Raw genomic sequence first — 23,274 nt, 5'->3', positions numbered from 1 at the left:
TCCCGCCTGCCGCTGCCGCCGCCTTCCAAATGGCTGTGCCCCGTGTCGTGCTGCCAGGGGGTCAGAGCAGCGCTTCTCGACCAGGAGCCAGGCCCCCTGCGCGACTGGGAGATCCCCTGGGCCACCAGCGCCTCTTGGATCTGGGGGGGGACCAGCAGAAGCCACCGACGGGCCGGGCTGGCAAGCACCCGCAGAAGCTGCCAATGGTGGTGGCCTTGTCAGGGAGTCGCACCAGCCCTGCCCACGTCAGCATCAGCTGTTGGGGGTGGGGGGCATGAGCACCCCCATGCACCCACTACCAGTTGCCTGTCAAGGGCAGTTAGTGTCACAAACCTGATTCGCCAGATAAACTGTTTCTCATCTCTGAGGGGTCTTTCTGAGTTCTTTGCAACGGAAAAGCTGCTCTCTTCTTTTTCTGTAGGCAAGAAAAGAGCGAAAACAATATTGGCATTTTTGAGGGCTGCCTTGAGTCTATCCAGTGAGACCCCTGGGTTTAAAGAAATGATTACTGAAGGTTCGCAGGGCTGGACCTGGCTCTGGAGCCCGTAATGCTAGGTCAGCTATGTACAGCCAGGGAACTGCGGCACCCTAGGATGCTGCAGGATCCTTTTAAGGGTGATGCACAGTATTAGCACTGTAAGTGTTTGCACACCTAACACACAATTCACCACGTAAACTCATGTATTTTCTAATAGGCTTCCTTAGTGTCAGAGACATTCTGATCTGTTGAGGTCTTTCTGAGTTCATGCAACAGCAAAATTGTCCTGTTATTTCTCTGTAGTCAAAAACCAAGTGAAAGCTACATTGTTGGCACTTCCAAAGGGGCCTTGGGTCTAACAAGGGGTTCCTTGAGTTTAAAAAGGTTGAGAACCTCTGTGCTAGGTACTGTGCAAACACGCAATGAACATCCTTTCCCTAAGGAACTTGCTGGGTATCGGTCTGTGCATTGCATGGTAATCAATGTGTGATAGAAGATGTTTGGTAGGTTGTTTAGGTTCATAAATACTGGTTTTCAAAACTTGCTGCTACATGTTGGAAGCAAATTTACCTGAAACAACTATGTTCTAATTTTCCAACAACTGATTAGAGTTTCCTAGGTATAGCTGGAGATGTGAATGGGGCAGTAATTCAAACTGCAGGGATGCGCAACTCAAACTTTTGAGGGCCACTTGCAAGTTATGGTTCCAAATGGGGGATGTCCATGAGTGGGATCCGCCCCAGTCGGATGGGAGTCCTCAGCATCCTTGCAAGTAGAGAAACTGGACCATAGACTCAGTTATGTGATTTGGTATGCATTGCAGATACAGGAGTTGCTCAACATGTTTTTCCGTCATTTAATAAAGTGGTCATCATAGAGAGCTATGATGAGCCACTGGGGTTGCTCTGGCAGGTCTCATGTTTCACGCCTCTGTTGCACTGCAGACCTTCAAAGTGAAGGTGATACATCCCCCCCCTCCCAAATAACTGATTTCTCTTTTTCCTATTTTCAGGATATTTTTAATTTCACAAATTTGGAGTATTACAAATCTGGATTCCATGTCTTTTCTTGTAAGTAAACCAGAACGAATTAGGGTGAGTGTTATATGCCTTTTAGTTTTATTCCAAATAGCACTGCATCTGTATAAATTGTTCACTTCCATACATGAAGAGGTTGCAGGAATGAGGCCTGGAACTGAGCCCTATTGACTCGAGTGCCATTTGGACACAAGGCCTTCAGGGTTCTTATTACCTGAAACTTATGACCTGAAAACTAGATTTTTAAGTTTATTTTTAAAAATGCCTACTTGCAGAGGGAGAAATACTTCTAGAACCTATTGATCTCTGAGCAAGGTACTGTATGTGCTTACAATGTGCTTGTATAATATGATAATAAGCATTCATTCTCTTCAAGTATTGGTCATTCAGTAGAACCTTATTACAAGGAACCATTTTTATAGCAAATCCTCCCTTTAACAGTCCCGACAACAAGAACCAATTTTTTTCATTAACTTTATTATAGCAAACACCCTCTTAATGAATTCTTCTCTTGAGTCCATGGCAGTTTGTTATAATGAAGTTATACTGTTTTTGCTGTTGTACAGTTGTGGTTTTATGTAATTCCTTATAATTGAGAAAAATTGCAGAAATATTAGTCTTCCACCTCCTTTCTCTTTGAAAACATGCTTTTGGTTGGCCTTAGCGCATATATTTTGGCTATTGTTCTAAACTTAAAATTCATATAGAAGTTTTATATTTAACTTGAATGTTCCTTTTTTAATGGTTGGAACAGGACAGCTTTGTTCTAGTGCTTAAAAATCAGGCAGCAAATAAAATAATTAAAATTAAAACTTGAAAATAAGTTACATGGAAAATGACTTAAGGATGTATTTTTTAATATAAAACACCAATACTGCAGGTAGGGAAATGCATCTTAAATATCAATTTAATTTTTTTTAACCTGTATGGAGTTGAACTGAAAGATCAGAGCAACATGCCCATCAGTCTAAATGCTACCCTGAGTTTTAAACGTTGTTCAAAAATGTTCTTTTGAAAGAAGCTAACGCTTCATTAGCATGTGTACTTTTACTTTTAATATTTAGTTTAACTGATAAAAATAGACCTCTCCAAGGCAGTCGGCATCTAAACACATCATAAGAACGTTACGAGCACTAGAATGTTTTGCAAGAGTAGGAGTATGAAGTATAGCATGTTTTTTGGCCTGAGAGTCTATTTGGCCTTATTTGCCAGTGTAGAGCTTCCAGATTGAGTGATATGAAGGTACAGTAGAATCTGAATCTTCTGTAGCCAAGTAATTCAAAACCCACTTAATTCACAGTGGTTGCTGAATTAAGGATGAGCCATTCAGCTGTTTGCTGTGGCTGGTGTTCTGAAGGACGCTGTTTCTCTACTCTGCTGGAGCACCACAAGTGGTCCATCACAGTTGATCAAAAAGTGATGCCTTTTGAAATAAAACAGCAGGAAAGAGATGGAACACTCAGGAGTCCTGCTCAACTTTTCTGCAGCTCTGTATACCTCTGGTTACTTCATAGACCCTCATCTTTGCAGGGAGTAAGGAATTTAAATCCCTCAGAGTATCTTGAACCTCATGAATTTGAAATGCAGGGGACCAAAACATTTCAAAGTCAGTATAAAAGGGTTCAAATTATCCAAATTACTGTGGGTACATACAGACTTAGTTCACCTGCATGCAGACATTAGTAACTGATAATAACTGAGCCGCTATCCCAGTGACTAATTAAGCATACTTTATGGCATGCAGCACAAGGAGTTCCTATTGTAGAACAACAGCAATGATCGAGGGACACTTTCTCTAGTTAGCTCAGTCTAAGTGCCAGCACCGTCTGCAAATTTGCCATCCCCAATTCCACCAAACTGTCCTCCTCCCTCTCCCCCAGCATACCCGTTGGCACTAACCCCTGATCATGCCAAACTGCCCCAATCCTACCAAACTGTTTCCAAGAGTTTATGGTCCAAGGGACCAGAAAATGGCTTCAAATTGCAAGATAGCCATATTTCAAATTTTCTGAATCGTAAAGTATACAAAAACGTATCTTTTCAGCTGTGAGTGACAGTAGCTTTGAAGGATCCAATACTTTAAACTATCTGATATTGAACTAACAAAGTTTTTCCTATACTAAGTGCTCTGGAATCTTACATTATCCAGAAGTTGGTTGTGTGCTGCCAGTGGGTGTATGCCATTATACAGATATGGGAATGTTTGCCATTTGAAATAGAAATAGTTGGTTATGGCATATTGGAAGAGGAAGGAGGAGGGGGATAGCTCAGCTGATCGATGAGCTCCTGTTTGTATTGTGCAAGTGTTAGACTAGTTAAGTCATTGGTATAATTCTGTCTTGGGTGATATTGGAAAAAAAAAGCTGTTGAATGTATCTAGAGAAAATAATTAACTGTCTTTGGGGTTTTCTTCTTTAGAGGTGGGTGTCCGAAAAGTTCATTGTTGAGGGATTAAGAGAGTTGGAGTTGTTTGGAGGTAAGTACTGTTTTGTTTTTTTTAGATCCTTCAATAGAAATATTGTTTATTTTGAACGTGAAGATACCCATCAGTTTGGTGTAAATTAATGTCTAACTGCCACCGGAATGAACAGATCAATTTGTAGTACTAAGTTTTCAGATTGTCTCACAAAAGTGAATTTAGAAGGAAAATAATTTGTCATATTATGTACAGGAGTTGCTTTACAGCCTGTTATAGTGCAGGTGTCAGGACCTTTCAGTTCATGGTTCATAACATTGTCTGAATAACCTGTTCTCTGTGTTAAGTACAGATTTTGAGCCTGAAAAAGTTACTTGCAGCTTGTTAAATTTGCAAGCAAAGACAAATGTTAAAACAATAACCTTACAACTTCCCAGTATATCTGACACACAGTGAGCTGGGTTCTGTTCTGTTCTGTTATCACATTGCATTGGCAGCTGAATTCTGGTCATAGACCCTCTGGTAGGTGATGTAAGCAATGAAAGGAAGATATTTGAGGTGGAGAAAAATCCATTTTACTTATAAATTGAACAGATATAATCTTTCCATGTTTGGCCTTGTAACTACATTGAAACACATTTTTCTATCAGATGTTGTTAGACTGTGTTCACTTTCACCATGGTTACAAGCCAGTACCATTTAACAGAAGTCCTTAGCATAGCTGTTGAAAAATATTCCTTCTAACTAGGCATCAAAACCAGATTGGTTGTACTGCTCAGTAGTGTGTTAAGCTGCAGGGATACCAAAACTGTTTTAGAACCTGACTGTAGCTAGTACATCTTTGCTGATGATGAGGCCTGGACTATTTCCAGGGTTTTTGTTTTTTCCTGATTTACCAATGCTTCTTAGAAGAAATAACTTGTAAAATATCTGCCACAGTATAAAAAATCTGATTTAGAACCCTTTCTCTGAGTAGCTCTTAACCCCAGTATAAATAATGTAATTCCATCTGATTTTAATGTGAATTGTACTTGGGTTGAGAGTGGAACTACTGCATTTATCTAAGCCCCTTGCTGCCTAGCAACACTGTTAGAAGTAGCCTAAGAAGGTTCAAATAAGATTTTTTGGTACTTTAGGAGATGTGGAATTCTGCAAAATATCGTTTTCTGCATCTCTCTTGTATGTGTTGTTAAACATTCTGAGATATTATTTAAGTAAATTTTCCCCCTAAATATGTAAATATATCCATATCATAATCTTTTAAAAAATGGATTAAAGATCAGAAATTAAAAAAAATGTATGGCTGATGATGAGGCTGTTTGAATCTGTTTAATTTCTATGCTTTTTTATTACATTTCTACCTGTACCATTCTTGATATTTTTCGTGCTGTTTGTAACTTACCATTGCAAATTTAATTGTAAATTTAAAATGTTCTGCCTGGGAGTGTTTACCTGTGTGTGCCTAGCACCAAAAGATTACTTTTGGGTTATTTACATATCTGTTGAAGAAAACATGGTGAACGATTAATTTCTTTAATCCAGAGCAGCCTCTGGGTGACTCTCGGAGAAAAGTAAGTGATTTTTTTTGCAGGCTGTGGTGCTGTGTTTCATTGCATGGAGATATTTCCTTGTGGAAGCTTGATTTTTCTTTTTACCTTATTTATATGTCATCTATAGATTTAGATTACATTTGTGGAAACAGGTTTCACCCTGGAAAGCAGATTTTGGTGTGTGGTTTTGAAATGCTCACATGTGGTGGTTCAGTCATAATTCTAAAATTTATTCTCCAAAGCTCATGTTTTCAAATTGGTTACTGCTTCTGTATACTACACTTAAGTTGTCTTGCATTTGTTTCTCAAAAGCACCAAGCACCTGTAGTCCTGTTTACCTAAAATCATTTGAAGCTCTGTGTGTCCTGAATGTTTGAAAATTGGGGCAGCGTTTCAGGTTGAACATTCAAAATTGGTACCTACTTCTGAACATTTTGACTATAATTTCCTTTCTTTACTTTCTACCAATTCACCAAAAGGGGGCCCAGCATCAAAAAATAGAATTGGATAATCTTCAGTTTTAAAGAGGCTTTACCCTGCAAAATTCCATTGCGATTGCTATCTGTCTGACTTGCTTCAGAGCCCACATTACCAAAGTTTCATGCCTTTAACTGGTGCTGCATTTCGCATAGAATGTTTCACATTCTTAAAGATGAAATCTCCTGTGGTGCCATGAAATACAAACCAAACGTGATATAGTCAAAAGCAGGACAGTTTGGACTAGTCTAGTTCTTGTGGTCCTGGCCACAGAGGTTGTCTTAGCCTTTATATTGGTATTAAATAAGCGATAATTCTGATAACGATAACTTTAAGCTCAAATTTGTGTAACAATTTAGCTTATGCCTACAATTTTACTTGTGCAGACTAAACAGATAAAAGTCAGGGTTATATTGGATTTGGTGTTTCCAGAGGATATATCCTGAGTTTAAACTCATTGTTTTACAGTAATGTCTTTTGTTAGGTTGTTGCAAGATTGTGTTTAGATTAGCCTAGAGACAAAATGCATCTATTGTGCGTAATTTGTCTCTCTAAACGGAAGACATTAGTGGGTACGTAGACATCTTTGATGATGATGCTGAAGTTTTTTGCATTGAAAAAAGCACCAAAATAACTTTTCTATTTGGGTAGCTATGGAAGCAGGGCAGTAATTACTAGGGAAAGGAAATTATTGTAACTTGAGTCAAAAGTGAGCATGAGACACTTAAGTGAAAACAACAAGTAACAAAATATTCTGTTTTACTATGGCAACAAACCCCAAATGTAATCCAAATGAATTTGATTTGACAAATTCAAGTCCTTACTAGGGTTGCACAGCTCTGGTTTCTTCATGGCATTGATAACAGAGCAATTGCCCTTTTAAAAATAATTTTCTTAAATGAAAGTCAAGTTAAATCCTAACCAGAAAGCCCGAGATTCCAACTGTTAATGAAGATCACATTTTATAAAGCTAATAAGGTATGACTTTATCTTACAGCTTTCATGACTTTTAACTGTACACCAAAATTTGTCTTGTGTGAAAACCTTAGGAAGCTTTTTTGCAGTATTTCATAAATTAACATTTCAGTTTAATGTCATGTTACTATTTTTATTCTTGTACAATGTTGAACATTTCATTAGAGTCCCTTTTGCATTAATATCTAGTTATTTTTAAAACTTTCAAACTCTTAATGTTTCTAAAGAGGTGAATGAAGTTTTCTGACATACTAAACTGTTTCTAAAAGGGTGCTGATAGTATTTTCCATTTCAACTGAAACAGCCTGAGCTATATATTTAAACATAATAGATTAAATTTATTTAATCTTTTTGCATCTGTTTTGTTGGCTTGTGTCATATCTGGGGTGGCTTTTATTAAAGCAAACCACTTACAGATTGCACACCAGCTGTCATTGCTCCAATAATGATGCTTTTCAATGCCTTCAGTTTTCATTTCCTTGGTGGTGCCTTTCTGCTTTAGAGGTTTCCATCTGCCTGTATGCCTTTCCTGTTAATCCTGCTGTTGACAGGAGTGAGTGGAGATGCTGAAAGTTATAGTGAACAGGGCAGTAACTGCAAATCACAATTGGTAGAAATCTTTAATGGAAGTCTGCAGATAAGAATGGGTCTCAGCCTTCAATTCACAGCCAAATGACAGGTTTGTAACTGGAGCAAAAGATTGTAATCATTAGCTTCCTATCATGGCTGAGACATCCTAGTTGATATTTCCCTGCATGTCATTAGAATGAGCTGGTACAATACTGTAGGGCCTCTTACTGAGGTTTACAATAGGCTTTGTGCCTTCTCCTCACAGATTGGTTACTACCCCTGTTTTACAGCTGGGAGAAAATGAGGCACAGCATGCCTTGCCCAAGGTCACACATTCAGTTACATGCCTGGGACCACAACCCTGGTTTCTTGACTCTTAGAGTATGTATACACATTAAAGGCAGCACTGTGCAGAGATACCAAAGCTGTCTATACACTAGTCCTGACCCAGAAGTAGTATAGTTGCATTAGTAGGGCAGTGCATCTGAACTAAAGCCCTTCTGCTCTTCAGACTTAATTAGCTGGAGTACAGCATTGTATGGGTACAGTTATGTTGCTTCTGCTTGAAGACACACACAACTAGCTCAGGTCTCACTGCATTGTAATGCCCTGAGCCAGATAAGCCTCCACCTGCTTCTCACCCAAGATATCTCTAGAATCACTTGTATTCAGAAGAAGAATGGAAAGTTGCATGCCAGTACTGAACCAAGGTTTGTTTATATTTTAGTGGCCAAGGACAGGAGACCAGCTCAGTGGTGTAATAAAACTTTTCCATCTCCAGCATTAGTAATTCTGCAGCATCTAAAGGGTAACGCTTGCTCTGTTGCTCTGGAGCATTCATTGCTGAAGTAGTGCCTCAAACATCCAGGATAAGAATTTTTTTTAATCTCATTTTAATTTTTCAAGATTCAAATAATCAACAACTAATCATATTACACTATTTGCTTTAACACTATAGTTATCATGGTTTTAAAAAAATATACAGATAATGGTTAACTTTCTTTAGCAGATCCTAGATTTGACAGACTGCTTGTGAAAGACATTGATATGAGTTTATCCAATTACCCAGCAAGTATCAGGCTGAGTAGTATGACAGTATGATATTACCACCTTCATAGTGGTCACCTTACTTTTATTCTAAATTTAAAGAACTTAAATGTAAATGAAACTGCCAATCACTTATGAGGCAGATCCTTATCCTTTCTGAATCTGCAGGTTGACTGAACAAATTGCTTCAGGTGAGTTTTGTGTTGTACCCTCTGCCTCATGTGGAATGTTAACTCTGAAGTCTAATACCATGGCTGTTGGCCACATTCAGACACTCAGTTTCTCCTGGAAGAGTCAGGAGAAACCCCAAATGTACAGAGGTTCAGGATTATTCTCCCAGAACAAAAATGATTCCCCCAGGACAAAACTAATCTGGGAACAACTAGGGTTAATTCACTCTCAGCAAAGTGAGTATCTTTACACATTCTCTCCTGAGAAAAGCCACAGCACAGCACTTCAGCATCCCAGGGTGCTTTGCCAGTTCTCCCCAAATTCTCCCAGATCATATGAACATGGGTACACAGCCATTGTGACCTTTCAGTGTTAATCAGTTGAGCAGAAACAATCATCTGCTCTGGAACTGCGGGCATGAATAGTATGCCACCACTGTTTTGTTCTTTTCTTCAGGGTTGATTTGTGACAGCAAGTAAACATTCACAGCTGAGATCTTTACTCTGACTTTGAAATAAAAATCTGCTCCACTCCAATTTTTGGCTGGAATGTGGATTTAACCTTTGAAATGTTTGCTGTTAGAATAGCTGATGTGAAGCTGCCTGTTCTGCAACTGATAGTCACTGTGAGCTTATCAGTACTTGGAAGTATCATCTCAATATGATTAGTGGCTCAGAGTCTGATCTCTAGCAAGTATATAAACTGCAAAATCTGCATAGAAACACGTTTTATAGGACCTATTTTCTCATGTGCTTAATATTAAGCACATGAGAAGCTTGAGAGAGTCCAGAGAAGAGCCACGCGCATGATCAGAGGTCAGGGAAGCAGACCCTACGATGACAGGCTGAGAGCCCTGGGGCTCTTTAGCCTGAAAAAGCGCAGGCTCAGGGGTGATCTGATGGCCACCTACAAGTTTATCAGGGGTGACCACCAGCATCCGGGGGAACGTTTGTTCACCAGAGCGCCCCAAGGGATGACGAGGTCGAATGGTCACAAACTACTTCAAGACCGTTTCAGGCTGGACATAAGGAAGAACTTCTTTACTGTCCGAGCCCCCAAGGTCTGGAACAGCCTGCCACCGGAGGTGGTTCAAGCGCCTTCATTGAACACCTTCAAGATGAAACTGGATGCTTATCTTGCTGGGATCCTATGACCCCAGCTGACTTCCTGCCCTTTGGGCAGGGGGCTGGACTCGATGATCTTCCGAGGTCCCTTCTAGCCCTGATGTCTATGAAATCTATGAAATTAGAATCTGAGGCCTTACCATTTCTCCAAGAAGGTAGTGCTTCAGTGGACATCCTTTTTCTCTGTTAAACTGGTTCTTTCCACTTAAGGAAACCAGAAATTTTACCTTGGCTCACTTTGCTTTAATTGTGATAGAGAAATTGGGATCCTGTATTCACATGTTTAATATAATCATCAAAGAGAAAAGTTAGCTTGCCAAAAGCTGTTATGTTGTCAGCAACTTCAGAAGGAGTCCGCCTCATTGGGCAGTCTCAGAAGCTCTCTGTTGGCGTCTCATTTGTCCATAAGACGTCCATCTCTGCAAACATCAGTCTAAAGCTGATTTAAGCCACCAATGAAAATAAATCTGGGATAAACCCAATTCCCAGTGCACATTTAATGCATTGAAAAAGCTTCCATCAGTTTGCTACAAGATGTAGTGCTATTCTCAGGAGAGCCAGCATTGAAATAACAAAAGCTCTGGAGATTAAGTAGAATTGTGAGTTAAAATCTCCAGAGTTGATTGTGTTCTGTGAGCTGCTGCTCCAAGTATAGATGCCTTCGTAATACTAAACCTAGCATCTCAATAAATGCTGTGTTACGTGCCAGTTTGGAAGTGGTCTTGTAGTTTAGGAGGACATGCGCTGGGGACTAAAATGTAGGAGAGCACTTCGGGCTAGGACTGACGTTGCTTTACCTATGCATTGTCCTTCTGTTTTATACATTTTAAAGTAATTTGCCAGGTTCAGCTTCTGTGTTTTAAAGGACCTCCCATCTTACTATGCATAAGTGGTGTCAGCAGTTTAGCATTATTAGCTCTTTAAATCAAGCTTGATGTGGTCCTTTAGGAACAGTGGTTTAACAGTTCTTTTGAGCCCATTTTAATGTGTTTTTTATCAGTTGCTGCTTAAGGAAGCAGCTGTTTAATACTAGTATCAAGAACGCTTTAAAACAGTGATGAGGAGGTGGAATAACATTTTGTATTACATAGTTTGTGATTAAAGAAAGCTAACTAAATCTTCAGTGGGGTTATAGCTACAATGGCCCCTTGTGATGTCACACAACTGTAAAATAACATTTCTCCTTCAGTGATCAAAATAAGTGTATGTTTTCAGATTCACTCCTCTGCTAGACTGAGAGATTCAGAAAATGTCTCTTATAGCAAATTTGCAGCTGGACATGAGTGTGTTAGAGAGAGTCTAGTGTTCTGAGGTGTCAGGGCATGTTTAATATTTCTGGCAGTTTTAAGATGAATTCATCTTCTTTATCTGCATCTAGCAACATAAATGTATTTGACCTTTTGGTCACAGAGAGAACAAATCCAGAGCCCAAGTGTGTCACACTTTTGATTAGAACAAAAACTGAGGGATGAAATAACCCTGCAAGAAATAATGTAACATGCCTAAACAATGGGAAAAGGCTCCTCTTGCTTTTCTGGAAACCCCACCCAGGAAAATTGGAATGCAGCTGTGCTTTCAGCATGGCCAAACCTTGAGACCTCCTTTTGCGCACCAAATCATTTGTCAATTTTTGTGACAGACTCCTATAACACAGCTCAGACTATAATGCCTCTATGAAATTGCAGAGCTTGGTTGAAATGAGTTTTAAGCATGACTGAGCATGAACAGAGGGGAACATTTGTCTTTTCTGCTGGTGCATGTAGATCTAGCAGAAAGCTCTGTTAGCTATAGTGAATAGAATCTGATAGGCTTGGGAGTGTGGCTGCTGTGTTCATTTGGACTAGCTCTTGGCTGCAGCTAAACTCTTGCTCTTATTTAGAGCTTCTTTTTTTGTGTGTGCCTGATCTACATGTCTGGAGCAAAGTTGGTTCATCGTTTCCTGCAAATACAAGAATTCAGCTGTGTTCGCCTTACCACAGAGAGCACTTGAACAGATAAGCAGCTGAAAAGCAGAAACCTCTGCATTGTACAGGAAAAGCTTCTTGCCAGTGTGCAGAAAGAATGCTACAGACAGGATTTCATTTGATTGCCTGTGCAGAGGCAGACGGGTGGTAGTATTACAAACTTGTAAAAGATGGGAGAAAGTGTATTGTTCTGAAGGGACGAGGGTAAGGCTGTCATGCACAGCAGTGATTGGCTTTGTTAAAATCTTTTTTGGGGGGACCTTTTTTACAGTAAATAGGAAATTGCCTTGTTTGGTTATATGCAATGGAATGCAGATGTCTGGACCTTCTGAAATGAGACATCTCCTGGATTGAAAAAATATCTAAGAAGATACAATTCTGCTTTTACTTCCAAATTCCCTTCATTAATACACATATATGTCCAATACTATAAACATGTGCATTAACATGTGTCATAGCTGCTCTTCTAGATGGCCTTTGTTTCTCTTGCTGACTTCTCTCTTGTTTTTCTAGACCAATGAAGCGAGCTCAGAGTCGATAGCATCTTCCCCCAAAAGGGACGCCATGAGCAGCTTTTCACCAGATAGCAACTGTTATGAGTTGCTCACCATTATAGGTAATGTTCCTAAGGAAAGAATTCTCATTTTTCAAGGATCCTTCCTCAAAGGAAGCTGGATGTTCCTTTTATGACTTCTTGTTTTCTGAAATGTTTTTTTCTTTTTTGGTTGTATTATTAGGTTAGATAACCATCTAGCTGGGGTCATCTAGACCCAGCGCTCTTTCCTGCCTATGCAGGGGGTCAGACTCGATGATCTATTGAGGTCCTTTCCAACCCTAACATCTATGAATCTATGAATCATTTATTAATTGTAAAATCACTTCCTGTTTTGAAAGCCTTACAGTTGAATCTAAAGGATGAACAGGATGTGAGAAGGATGTATGGTCCTGAAGTTAAAATGAAAGGGCGCTACACGGGACTCTTGAGTCTTTTTTTCTAGCCCAACCATTTGCTTTATGGGTGGCTCTCTGCAAGTCACTTCACTACCTCTCTGTGCCTCAGTTGTTTTTTAATCTGCAAAACGGGAAGGTAATGCCCCACTTCTCAGAAGAGTTGGGAACACATGCTTATAGGTGGTGTACTTTAAATGAAAGCTTACGTTTTATTGTAACAACTTATTAGTCCACAAATTTGCAAACAATTGTTCAGGTTAGAGAGGGTGTGAGCATTATGGATGCTCTGTACTCTGGATCTCTACAGAAGAAGAAGTATTAATGGAAACTCTCCAGCAGTGAGGTTCAAGCAACAATATGTTATTTTGGTGTTCATGGAATTAATCTTTCTCTTTCTCTTCCAGGCCAAGGCTTTGAGGATCTGATGATTGTAAATCTAGCCAGGTATAAACCAACAGGAGACTATGTGACAGTCAGAAGGATTAACCTGGAGGCCTGCACTAATGAGATGGTGACATTCTTGCAGGTATCTTTGTGTAGCATCTTTCATTTATATTGAAACAATTTGAGATCTAAGATACAAGATACTATAGAAACAGATTATTATTTTAGGGGGATTGTCCTGGCTGAAATCGAGACTTTTTATCGAATCTGTTTGCTTTTGGAGGAATTATCTCTCGCTTGCAGGAATGAACTTTCCATGCTGAACTGCTAGAAGCACGTCCTATGAGTTTAGTTTCAAAGCAGAGAGTTAGTGGATAGGTCTTCAAATTCAGGAGATCTCATGCCATAACTTGTTTATCCTTCTCCAGTAAATAGAGAATGGATCTTGACAGAAAGGAGATACTGCTTTTTTTTTTTTAATATATCAAAAACATCTCTATGTTCCTCGAGTTGGGAAGCTGGGATTGTCAATGGGCACTCTTGAGTCCAGGGCTAAGTGAGTAATACCCATTTGCAGATATCAAACCAGGACAGTCCAACTCTAGTGAGAAATTATTCCAGCTGTCAAACCTCTCCTCTCTGCAAATAAGGATTTCTTTTGAGAAGGTTCAGGATAATCATCTGATGAAACAATTTTAAAATCTTGCTTGCTACTAGACTTAATATTAGACTTTAGGTGATGACACTGAAGTTTTCAAATGCTTGGACAAAAATAGTCTGTTCTGTGAAGAGAGTGTTAGTTGAGGACAGCGATGTGCAATTTCACATATATGACTAAAGAACAACAGAAAAACTTCACCTAAGCTAAGACACAGCAACAACACACAATTTAGAACATACAACTTAGCCTAATTTAAGACACAGCAGAAACTGCACAAGTCTTCCATAGTCCCAGGGACAGTCTGCAGCTAGGCATTCAGAAGTTTTTTGCAGGGGGGGGGTGTCACAGTAGGTTTAGCTGTTGGGGGCAGTCCCACAGACCTTATTTTTGCCTGGGTTTTTATAGGCAATCTGCACCCTCTTCTCCACCTTTGGTGCCCTGACAGTGGCATACTTTTTTCATCTGGTATTTTATTCCATGCCTTGGGATCTTTGTCTGATGGTTGCTTCTTTTCACCAGTCTCACTTTGAAATGTAAATGTAACCCCCCCGCCATCATCTACAATTAAAGGGCCAGAGACTTTTGCGTTGGCACCATGGTTTGGCCAACACAGTCTATTTTAAATGTCCAGAACGCAGATGCTCTGTACTCTGGATCTCTACAGTTAGTTATTTAGCTGTGCTCTTATTCTAAGTATCTTTTTTGCTTTTAGGGTGAACTTCATGTGTCCAAGCTCTTCAACCACCCCAACATTGTGCCATACAAAGCAACCTTCATAGCTGATAATGAGCTATGGGTAGTGACACCCTTCATGGCCTATGGTAAGTGGAAAGGGAACATTTGTATTATTTGACAGGGTCAGCTAGTGGTTTTGGGAAAGTACCTTTATTTTAGGAGGTGACATCATCAGTTCTTTCTGCTCCATCAAAAAACATTTCTTGGTTTCTTTCTAGGTTCTGCAAAGGATTTAATCTGTACCCATTTTACAGATGGGATGTGTGAACTGGCTATTGCTTATATCCTCCAAGGAGTTCTGAAAGCCCTTGACTATATTCACCATATGGGTTATGTACACAGGTAAAAAGGGAATCGCCTCTCCTACTCTGTGTAGAATCTGCTGCAAAGTCTTGCAAACTACATTCATTCAGAGGGAACTGGGTAGCTCATGGGACTGTTAATAGATTATGATGCCTTTCTCATTTAAGCTGCGAGGTTCAGCCTAGGGTGGTAGTGATTGAGCATTGCTATAATCTGATAGCTGTTTGATAGACTGTGAAATGAGTTGTCTATCTCAGTTCATTTTCTTGGAGACAAGTGTCCAGCTTGCAAAGAAACCACCAAAGGATTCATGGTAAAAAGGCATCCTGGTCAATCTTACAGTTAAGAAAACTATGCTGACAGCTGCAGAGGCAGTTGGGATTGAGGGAAAATGAGGAGTTTATCCTGATAGTTACAGTGTCCAGCACCTTTAGGCCTGCACTTTTGTTTATCGTAAAACTATTACTTTTGAAAAAGTAAACCAAAGGTTGAACCTGGGGTAAAGTGCATTAGTAATGTAGGTCCAGATTTAGGTCTTTGCCAGGGCCTCTGAGGTATAAAGATGAGAAAAGGGAGGTTGTGACAGCGGAAAACAGCTGTAATCCTTTCTCAAGGAAGTTGTTAGGGGCTATGAGAGGACTGTGACAGGAAGAGAATATAGTTGACAGGGGGCAGGTGACAGTGTAGCCACCTGCTGCTGGTATATTGAGGTCTCTGCATATGGAGGCATAGGGAATCGGGTCCATGTGTCTACTGGCTTTATTGTAATATTACACAATATTCATAGGTGGCTGTTAAGGGTCAAATTCTTCCCTTCTTTCATTGCTGCTCACTATATTGTTCCTGGATGCTGTTGGGGCTGTTATCTTCTGTACCTTCAATCAATGGTCCCAACTGCAGCTACCGCCCCTGCTCTCCCCAAGACAAAACGTAAGGTGTTTGTTGTGGGAGACTCCCTCCTGAGGGGGACTGAGGGGCCAATCTGCCACCCCGACCCCTTAGCCCGGCAAGTCTGCTGCTTCCCGGGGGCCCGCATCCGGGACATTACGGAGAGGATCCCAAAGCTCCTTAAACCCACAGACCACTATCCCATGCTCCTTATTCATGTGGGCACCAATGACACTGCTCGGAGCACTCCCAGCCAGGTCATGAGGCGCTACAGGGATTTGGGAGCGGGGCTTAAGGGTCTGGGGGCACAGGTAGTGTTCTCGTCGATCCTCCCAGTCTCAGGCTATGGGCTGAGAAGGGACAGGAGGATCTATGTGGTCAACCAAAGACTGCAGCGCTGGTGTCATCAGGAAGGCTTTGGCTTTCATGACCACAGCCCGCTCTTTGGCGAGAGAGGAAGCGAGCTGCTGGGAAGAGATGGCTAGAAACAATCCCAACAGCACTGAAAATGACCATGGCTGCTCTATTTTGTCCTGAACCGGGGGGGGGAACTCCCGCCACTGCGGGCCCGCTGAGCAATCCTTGCAAAGCCAGCAGATCACGGCGCTTCAGGGAGCCCACCCCTGCCCCAGCCCTGGTAAAATCTGTGTGCAAGGAAGGAGCCCCCCAGGGGGCACTTGCCTGCAGTGTGTATTCAAAGTTGTGCTGTTTTCCACTCTCTCAAGGACGGCTTTGCTACCCTCCTACACTGGGCAGTGCTACAGTCAGAGTGATGAGTGTCTGTGTTTTCTGCCTGTCAGCAAAGGTGGATCAGGCCTGCATGACCTCAGCAGCTTGCTAGGCCACAGCCAGGAAGGTTTGAATAGCCCCATAGAAAAGTCCAGCGTGACCCACTGCTGACACAGGCAAATCTTTGGGCCTGAACGCAGAGCATCCTGGTTCTCTCTCCGATACAGCTCTGAGCATGGTGGGTTCCTAGCATTACTAAAGAAGATCGCACTTGTTCTTGCACACAAGGTGCAATTCTTTTCCGATGCAGAGTGGAGTGCCACTTGAAGATGAGCCAAGGTACTGTAAAGAGCTGTATCTCTCCCTCATCTGTCTTGCTTCCTTTTTGGGAATGTCACGAATGAATACCCTAAAAGAATTCAGCTTTGTTCTTCCAACCAGCTGTTGCTCAGCTGGAATACTGCAATTGTGAAATCTGCCCTGGAAAATGTGTATTTGTTTTGCTCTGCTTTGTTTTGTCATCTGCCGAAGTAGGAATGCTCCTTTTCATTCTGTGATGGTTGAAAAGAGGGGCTTGGTGTTGGTGTTATATAGCATAATTAGGAATTATCTATATATGTAATGCTGCCTAAGAACTAATTCAGCAAGACCTCTGTTTCCAGAACGCCTATGAGAAGTACACGAATATACAGAATTGAGCTATAAGGTGGAAAACCCTTCCAGATGGGGACTTGTATTTTTTAATATGTAAAGCATTTAGTGACTTTTGAGTGCTATATAAATACCAAATAGCACAGAAAAGATACAAATGGCACGCAACCGACTGTCAGTGCAGCAAATTAAGCTTCTGTTTATAGCAGGAGTGTAAATATAGGGTTAACGGTTAATTCATTTAATGATGAATGTGACACCACTGTGTTATCCTGTAAGAACGTGAATAGAGATTTGCAGCAGACAACATGCTGTGAGCCCAAAAGAATAGGAAACTACTGCCTGCTTTTTTTAAAACTATTGCAAAATGTGGACACAATACTTGGACATAATAGACTGTGTCTGACAACATTTGTACAGTATGTAGCGGAGTGAGCCCCACTCAGCTTCCTATAGTTATCCATATATAGTGACTAAAATTGCAGACACTGAATTAACTCTGAATAACATATGAGCTGGAGTGACAGCCTTCATGTGGTTCTAGAAGGATGAGAATAAGATAGATGGCTGTTTGTGTAGATGTACTAAACTGCAAATCCAGGGGTCCATAGAGTATGGAAAATATGCCAAAAGCTGGGTTGTCCCTTCCATCCCACAGACCCCATTGATTTCCTGCAGGGCAGGAATCCCCCCTTGCAGAGCAGCTTGCAAGATCAGGGTAAATCCATTTCTAGTAACAGACTTTCTCACGCACCCTACCCACTACATTCACGTTTCTCCACTTAGCCCACCTTGGCATCCTTCTGAACCCTGTTATTTTTCAAAACTATTTGGAGAATAGAGAGTGAGTTCTGAATGCCAGCAAGCAACTCTGCCTCTACTGAACCAAGCGGAGAAAGCAGTTGCACTTGAATTTCCCAATTGCCAATTCTCCTTTTTCCTTTCTAACACCAGAATGGAAAGAGCTTTTAGCAAAACTCTCTCTCTAACTTTAGCGGCTGCTCCAGTACCATATAAGGAGACGGGCCATTTCCAAGATCCAAAATATTGAGGGTTTCAGGAGGTTGAGAAAATGGCGAGTTCATATTTATACAGAAACAAGTGGTATGTCAATCCAAATCACAGAACCCGTGCAAAATGCACTCTCTGACAGGAACGCCGCTAAGCAGCGGCGTTCAGCGCCTCGTTTTTAGGCAATCGTCAGGTAAAGCTCCATCTAGAATAGATTGAACTAAAGCAAGATGACAGGAACTGGGAACCCCCAAATCCGAAAGAAATAGCTTTAGGGATGAAAAAGGAGAGTGTGTAAATAGCAAAAGTAGAGGTACCACATTTTGGAGCCAATTGCTTTAGAGAATAAGTGTGTTTTTAAAAACGGATTAAAATAGATTTCTGCAATGGAGGAGCAGGGAGTGCACAAACATTTTTATTTTTGCTCTCAAGCAAATCCCGGGACGTCATTCTCCCCCTGTACTCGGCCTTAGTGAGGCCGCAGCTGGAGTACTGTGTCCAGTTTTGGGCTCCACAATTCAAAAAGGATGTGGAGAAGCTTGAGAGAGTCCAGAGAAGAGCCACGCGTATGATCAGAGGTCAGGGAAGCAGACCCTACGATGACACGCTGAGAGCCCTGGGGCTCTTTAGCCTGGAAAAGCGCAGGCTCAGGGGTGATCTGATGGCCACCTACAAGTTTATCAGGGGTGACCACCAGTATCTGGGGGAACGTTTGTTCACCAGAGCGCCCCAAGGGATGACGAGGTCGAATGGTCACAAACTACTTCAAGATCGTTTCAGGCTGGACATAAGGAAGAACTTCTTTACTGTCCGAGCCCCCAAGGTCTGGAACAGCCTGCCACCGGAGGTGGTTCAAGCGCCTTCATTGAACACCTTCAAGATGAAACTGGATGCTTATCTTGCTGGGATCCTATGACCCCAGCTGACTTCCTGCCCTTTGGGCAGGGGGCTGGACTCGATGATCTTCCAAGGTCCCTTCCAGCCCTGATGTCTATGAAATCTATGAAATGAAACACCCAGTAATTTAGAGCTTCAGTCGTTCCACAGACTTGCTTTCACTTCTAGCTTTATTAAAATAATGGTGAAAACATGCCTGTTTTTGGTTGTTTTTTTCTTTAAAGGAGTTGAAGCCATTTTTATGCATAAGCGCATGATATTATTGGGCTGTTCTGATCTCTCATCCAAAACCAGTGCCTGCAGCCACTTAATCTGTTTGTTGCCCCTCCTCTCCCCGCCCCCCCTGCCCCCCAGTTTCTCCCAAACTATTGTGTATAGTGGGAGTAAGTTTCTAAAGCGGATTGTAGAAGGCTCCCCAACTGTTGGGTATTTGATAAATGGACCAGCAATATATCTAGGCTTCAGGTTACTCCCTCCTTAGCTCCTGTATAGAATGCACATAGAGGGATGCCATGAGGACTTGAAATTCCTTCTAGGGTAAGTGATCTCTGACTTTCTTGTTTTAAGGAGTGTGAAAGCCAGCCATATCCTCATCTCTGTGGATGGAAAGGTATATCTCTCTGGCTTGCGAAGTAACCTGAGTATGATCAACCATGGGCAACGACTCAAAGTTGTTCATGATTTCCCCAAGTACAGCATCAAGGTCCTTCCCTGGCTCAGCCCTGAAGTTTTACAGCAGGTATGTTCAAAGACCTTTGATCAGTCATTTTCTTCCTCTTTCTCAGTCTTGACTTGATGGAGAACAGTTCTGGACAAGACGCACAAATTTATTTTCAAGCTAATTTTGTAGCCTTGGAAGAACGTGTGACCACATAACCATGATTGTTGGAAGAGAGTTATTTTACAGTTATGCATCAGACTTCCTTGGAATTTGCTTTCTTTCCCCCATTATAGGTTTCAATGCAAATTACTCAATTTCATAGTAAGAGAACTGGGCTCTTGGGCATTTGCATAGCCAAACTTACTTACTCTCCTTAATAGAACATGGTGCTCACAGCCATCTGCAAAACCAAACTTCTCCCCAGGGCCTTTCTTACCTCATGGGAGAGCCCCTAATGGTGGCTACACAGGTCTGACGACACTCATCCTGAGGTTTATGAGCTGCTCATATGAATATCTTTACATTCTGTGGGACTTCATGTGTTGTGGTTCCCTTTGGTAACTGGCAGGAAGAGAGTTTTAAAAACAGACTCTGTCTCTTCCAGTTGGTCCCCCAGGGGTGGCAGAGAAAGCAATGAAGGCAGACTTCCTTCCTGAACCTGACTGGAATCTTGGATGCCAGGTCAGGACCTTCACCTGCAGTGCTTGTGTTGCCACCTTAGCAAAATCAGCTGTTTAAAGGTTATGTCTCTAATCTGCTTGTACACAGCCTTTTGTAACCTTGCTGTGTTTGTGTGGTTCTGGGACACGGTTCAGTGATGACAATCTCTGACTGCTCAGAGCCACTAATGTTGCTTCAGAAAGTTAAACTGACATCTTAGAAACTTTTAGTGTCACTTTTCCTTCTATTGATCTTTTCCTGCTTGCACCTTTTTTCTTAAAAAATAATTAAAAACAGCAGTGTGGCAGGGGGGAAGTGAGTGTTAATTGGGTTAAAATGAGCCTGTGATAAGGTCTGTGTAATGACATTAGTAGGATCTTTGCCTGCTAGGCGGTGTTCAGGTTTCTGGTGGTGTTTCCAAAAGCTAGAAGGAGAATGCTGTGAGTAGCACCTAGGTATGCATAGCTAGATAGGTTCATCTTAGGTTCTTGCAGGCTTCCCCAGGACCAAAATGTGTTAGCACCTCACAACCCTGAATATATTGAATCTATATGGTAGCAATGTGTTTTATCCATTTTACAGGTGGAGAAACAAGGCAAAGAGGGGTTAAGCAGCTTCCTCATGCCAACATAGAAGATAATGGTGGAGTAGGGAATTGAATGATCCTGGGTTTCCCAAGTGACAGACTAGTGCCCTAACCCCTGAGCTGTCCTCCTCCTGCCTTCATGGAAGAAACAAACTGATTGCTCATCTTTTTGAAATTCAAATCTGATGTCTTATAGTATAAAAGCATAAAATGCCCCTGTTGGAGTCTAGAATATTTTGATGTCACCAGTTTTAGCTCTTCCTCATTGGTAGCTGATCAGATTCTCACAAGGCTTAAGTGTAACTTTTACCTGAATCTGTATCTAATTCTTCCTCTCTTTCCTAGAATCTCCAAGGCTATGATGCAAAATCTGACATTTATAGCGTGGGGATAACAGCCTGTGAACTGGCAAATGGACATGTCCCATTTAAAGATATGCCTCCTACTCAGGTAGGTTTTACTTCTGTTCTCTGTGTGGCTTCTGTTCTCCTTCCAGCCCAGCGATTTAACTGCATGCTATGCAGCCAGGAAAATAGATTCCGTACTGTTCTTGTAGTTCTCTACAAAGAGCCAAGCTAGTAGCAGCAGTGGGAGGAGATGTAAAACACAAATTCTGACCTTGTGAGGTCATTAACATACAATGGCCCTTTTTCACCAAGTTAATTCTATCAGCCCTGGGCCTCTGAGCAGATTACAAGATGGTTAAGTATACTGTGTCCTTCCTTACCTCTGTTTTTGGTTCTTTTTCTTTCTTTCTTATTAGGTAGCATTGCTGTTAAACTGATGACTTTGTCTAAGACAGTATGTGAAGACATTTAGAGATGTTCAGGCTGGCAGAGACCTATGAGGTTATCTCTTTGCTAGTATAGGATTGTTCCCTAATGTTATTTTTAGTGCTTTCTTTCCAGTGCAGTATTAAGTGTTCTAAAGTATAGAGATTCTTTAAAAATACTTTGGGTTTGGACTTGTTACTGATTGGTTTGTCTAATGCACATTAAGCCCCCACTTTTATTTCTCCTCTTAGGGCTCCTTTCTTCCCCGACTAGAAGGATACAGCTGGACAGATGCATCACGTGGGTTTCTGTTGAAGCTGGGAATCCAATATAACACACAGTTCATGAGACAGGGAATTAACGTTGATCGCTTCCTCAAATGCTAGATGTGATCCTTCTCCACCAAAGTTGATAGCAAGTCTTCCACTGTTTTCAGGAGAATCAGGAAAATCCCATTTAGTGTAAAACAATCCTGGCTTGCAGACTGACTGCAGGCGGCATCTCAGTGATGTCTGTCTTTTTTTTTTCGTGTGGGCAAGCACTTGAATTCTTCCAAAAATCAGGGACTCACCTGGAAAGATGGACTAGAAATATCTACTAGGAAATTCAAGCAAGAGAACTTGATTGACTGTTTGACACCTCTCTGCACACAGATGGTGTTGTGCACATGGGTTTCTCTTGAGGTGTAGAAATTAGTTGGAATGTGTAACCTCTACCAGCTTAGAAAGATACATACTTCTGAGCTGTCCTGTGTGGCTGAAGTTACATCATTGCTCTGGTAATGAAAGCATTGTTCAGAACATTCCTACAGAAGTGGTATTACTGGAGTCTTGGGATGTGAAGGTTTAAGGAGAATTTGGGAGGCGTTGTTCCTACCTGTTCTAGTCTCTCCTCACTGTTAGTGCAAGCTGACTTATTCTTATACCTAGCCACTTCATGAAACCCTGCTGGCAAAATAAAGGTGTCCAAATGCTGCTCAGGGACTGAGGATCCAACAAAAGTTCCATGAGCAATTTTCCCAAATCGGGGGAATCCTAATAGTACAGCAAAGGCTCTGATTTTTTTTCCCCCTATGCAACATCTACCTTCTTTGAACTGTCAAACTGGATATCTAACCTTTACAGGTTATAAATGTGCATACGAAAGTTGCCTGCCTCTCTGATTTCCATCAAGTAAGACTCCTTCAAGGGTCCAGAAGCTGCACTGTGGAGTTATATGCTATGACTTGTGGGATCAGACCTCATGTGAGAACAGCATTGAGCCTACCACATTCTGATTGTAGCAATCCATTAGATTAGCGACTGAAGAATGCTAGAATCTGTCTTGCGTAAAGAGCAGGGCTGCATGAAAGCATGATGTTTTCTGGTCATGGACTGCTTGTAGCACACCACAGTTGATTATTTTTGTATATTAACATGATGACAATTGAATTTATCCTAGTGGGACCTGCCAGCTCTCTTACTGTGCTCTTCTATTGTCTGTACTGTGCATGTAGCACTTTTTTTTATCCTTTTCCTTTCAGATGCTCTTGGAGAAGCTGAATGGAACAGTTCCATGTCTGCTGGACACCACCAC

The 23,274-nt window shown here is 41.4% G+C and overlaps 1 protein-coding gene across 1 annotated transcript in view; it reads left to right on the top strand.

Moving 5' to 3' along the window:
• Nucleotides 1-23,274, top strand: part of STRADA (STE20-related kinase adaptor alpha) — a 29,742-nt gene that overhangs the window by 401 nt on the left and 6,067 nt on the right. The window contains 10 exon segments of the mRNA XM_006017836.3: nucleotides 1,491-1,572; nucleotides 3,934-3,991; nucleotides 5,474-5,502; nucleotides 12,323-12,425; nucleotides 13,165-13,286; nucleotides 14,518-14,626; nucleotides 14,759-14,882; nucleotides 19,587-19,758; nucleotides 21,272-21,376; nucleotides 23,222-23,274. The exon segment at nucleotides 23,222-23,274 is cut by the window's right edge and continues 25 nt beyond it. Of these exon segments, the coding sequence (XP_006017898.1) occupies nucleotides 1,537-1,572; nucleotides 3,934-3,991; nucleotides 5,474-5,502; nucleotides 12,323-12,425; nucleotides 13,165-13,286; nucleotides 14,518-14,626; nucleotides 14,759-14,882; nucleotides 19,587-19,758; nucleotides 21,272-21,376; nucleotides 23,222-23,274 (911 nt within the window). The 5' untranslated portion in view covers nucleotides 1,491-1,536.

This window comes from Alligator sinensis, unplaced genomic scaffold, assembly GCF_000455745.1.
Source record: "Alligator sinensis unplaced genomic scaffold, ASM45574v1 scaffold444_1, whole genome shotgun sequence".
Lineage (NCBI taxonomy): Eukaryota > Metazoa > Chordata > Crocodylia > Alligatoridae > Alligator > Alligator sinensis.
Note: the sequence above shows the minus strand (reverse complement) of the source record. Positions and strands in the feature narration are given on the sequence as shown.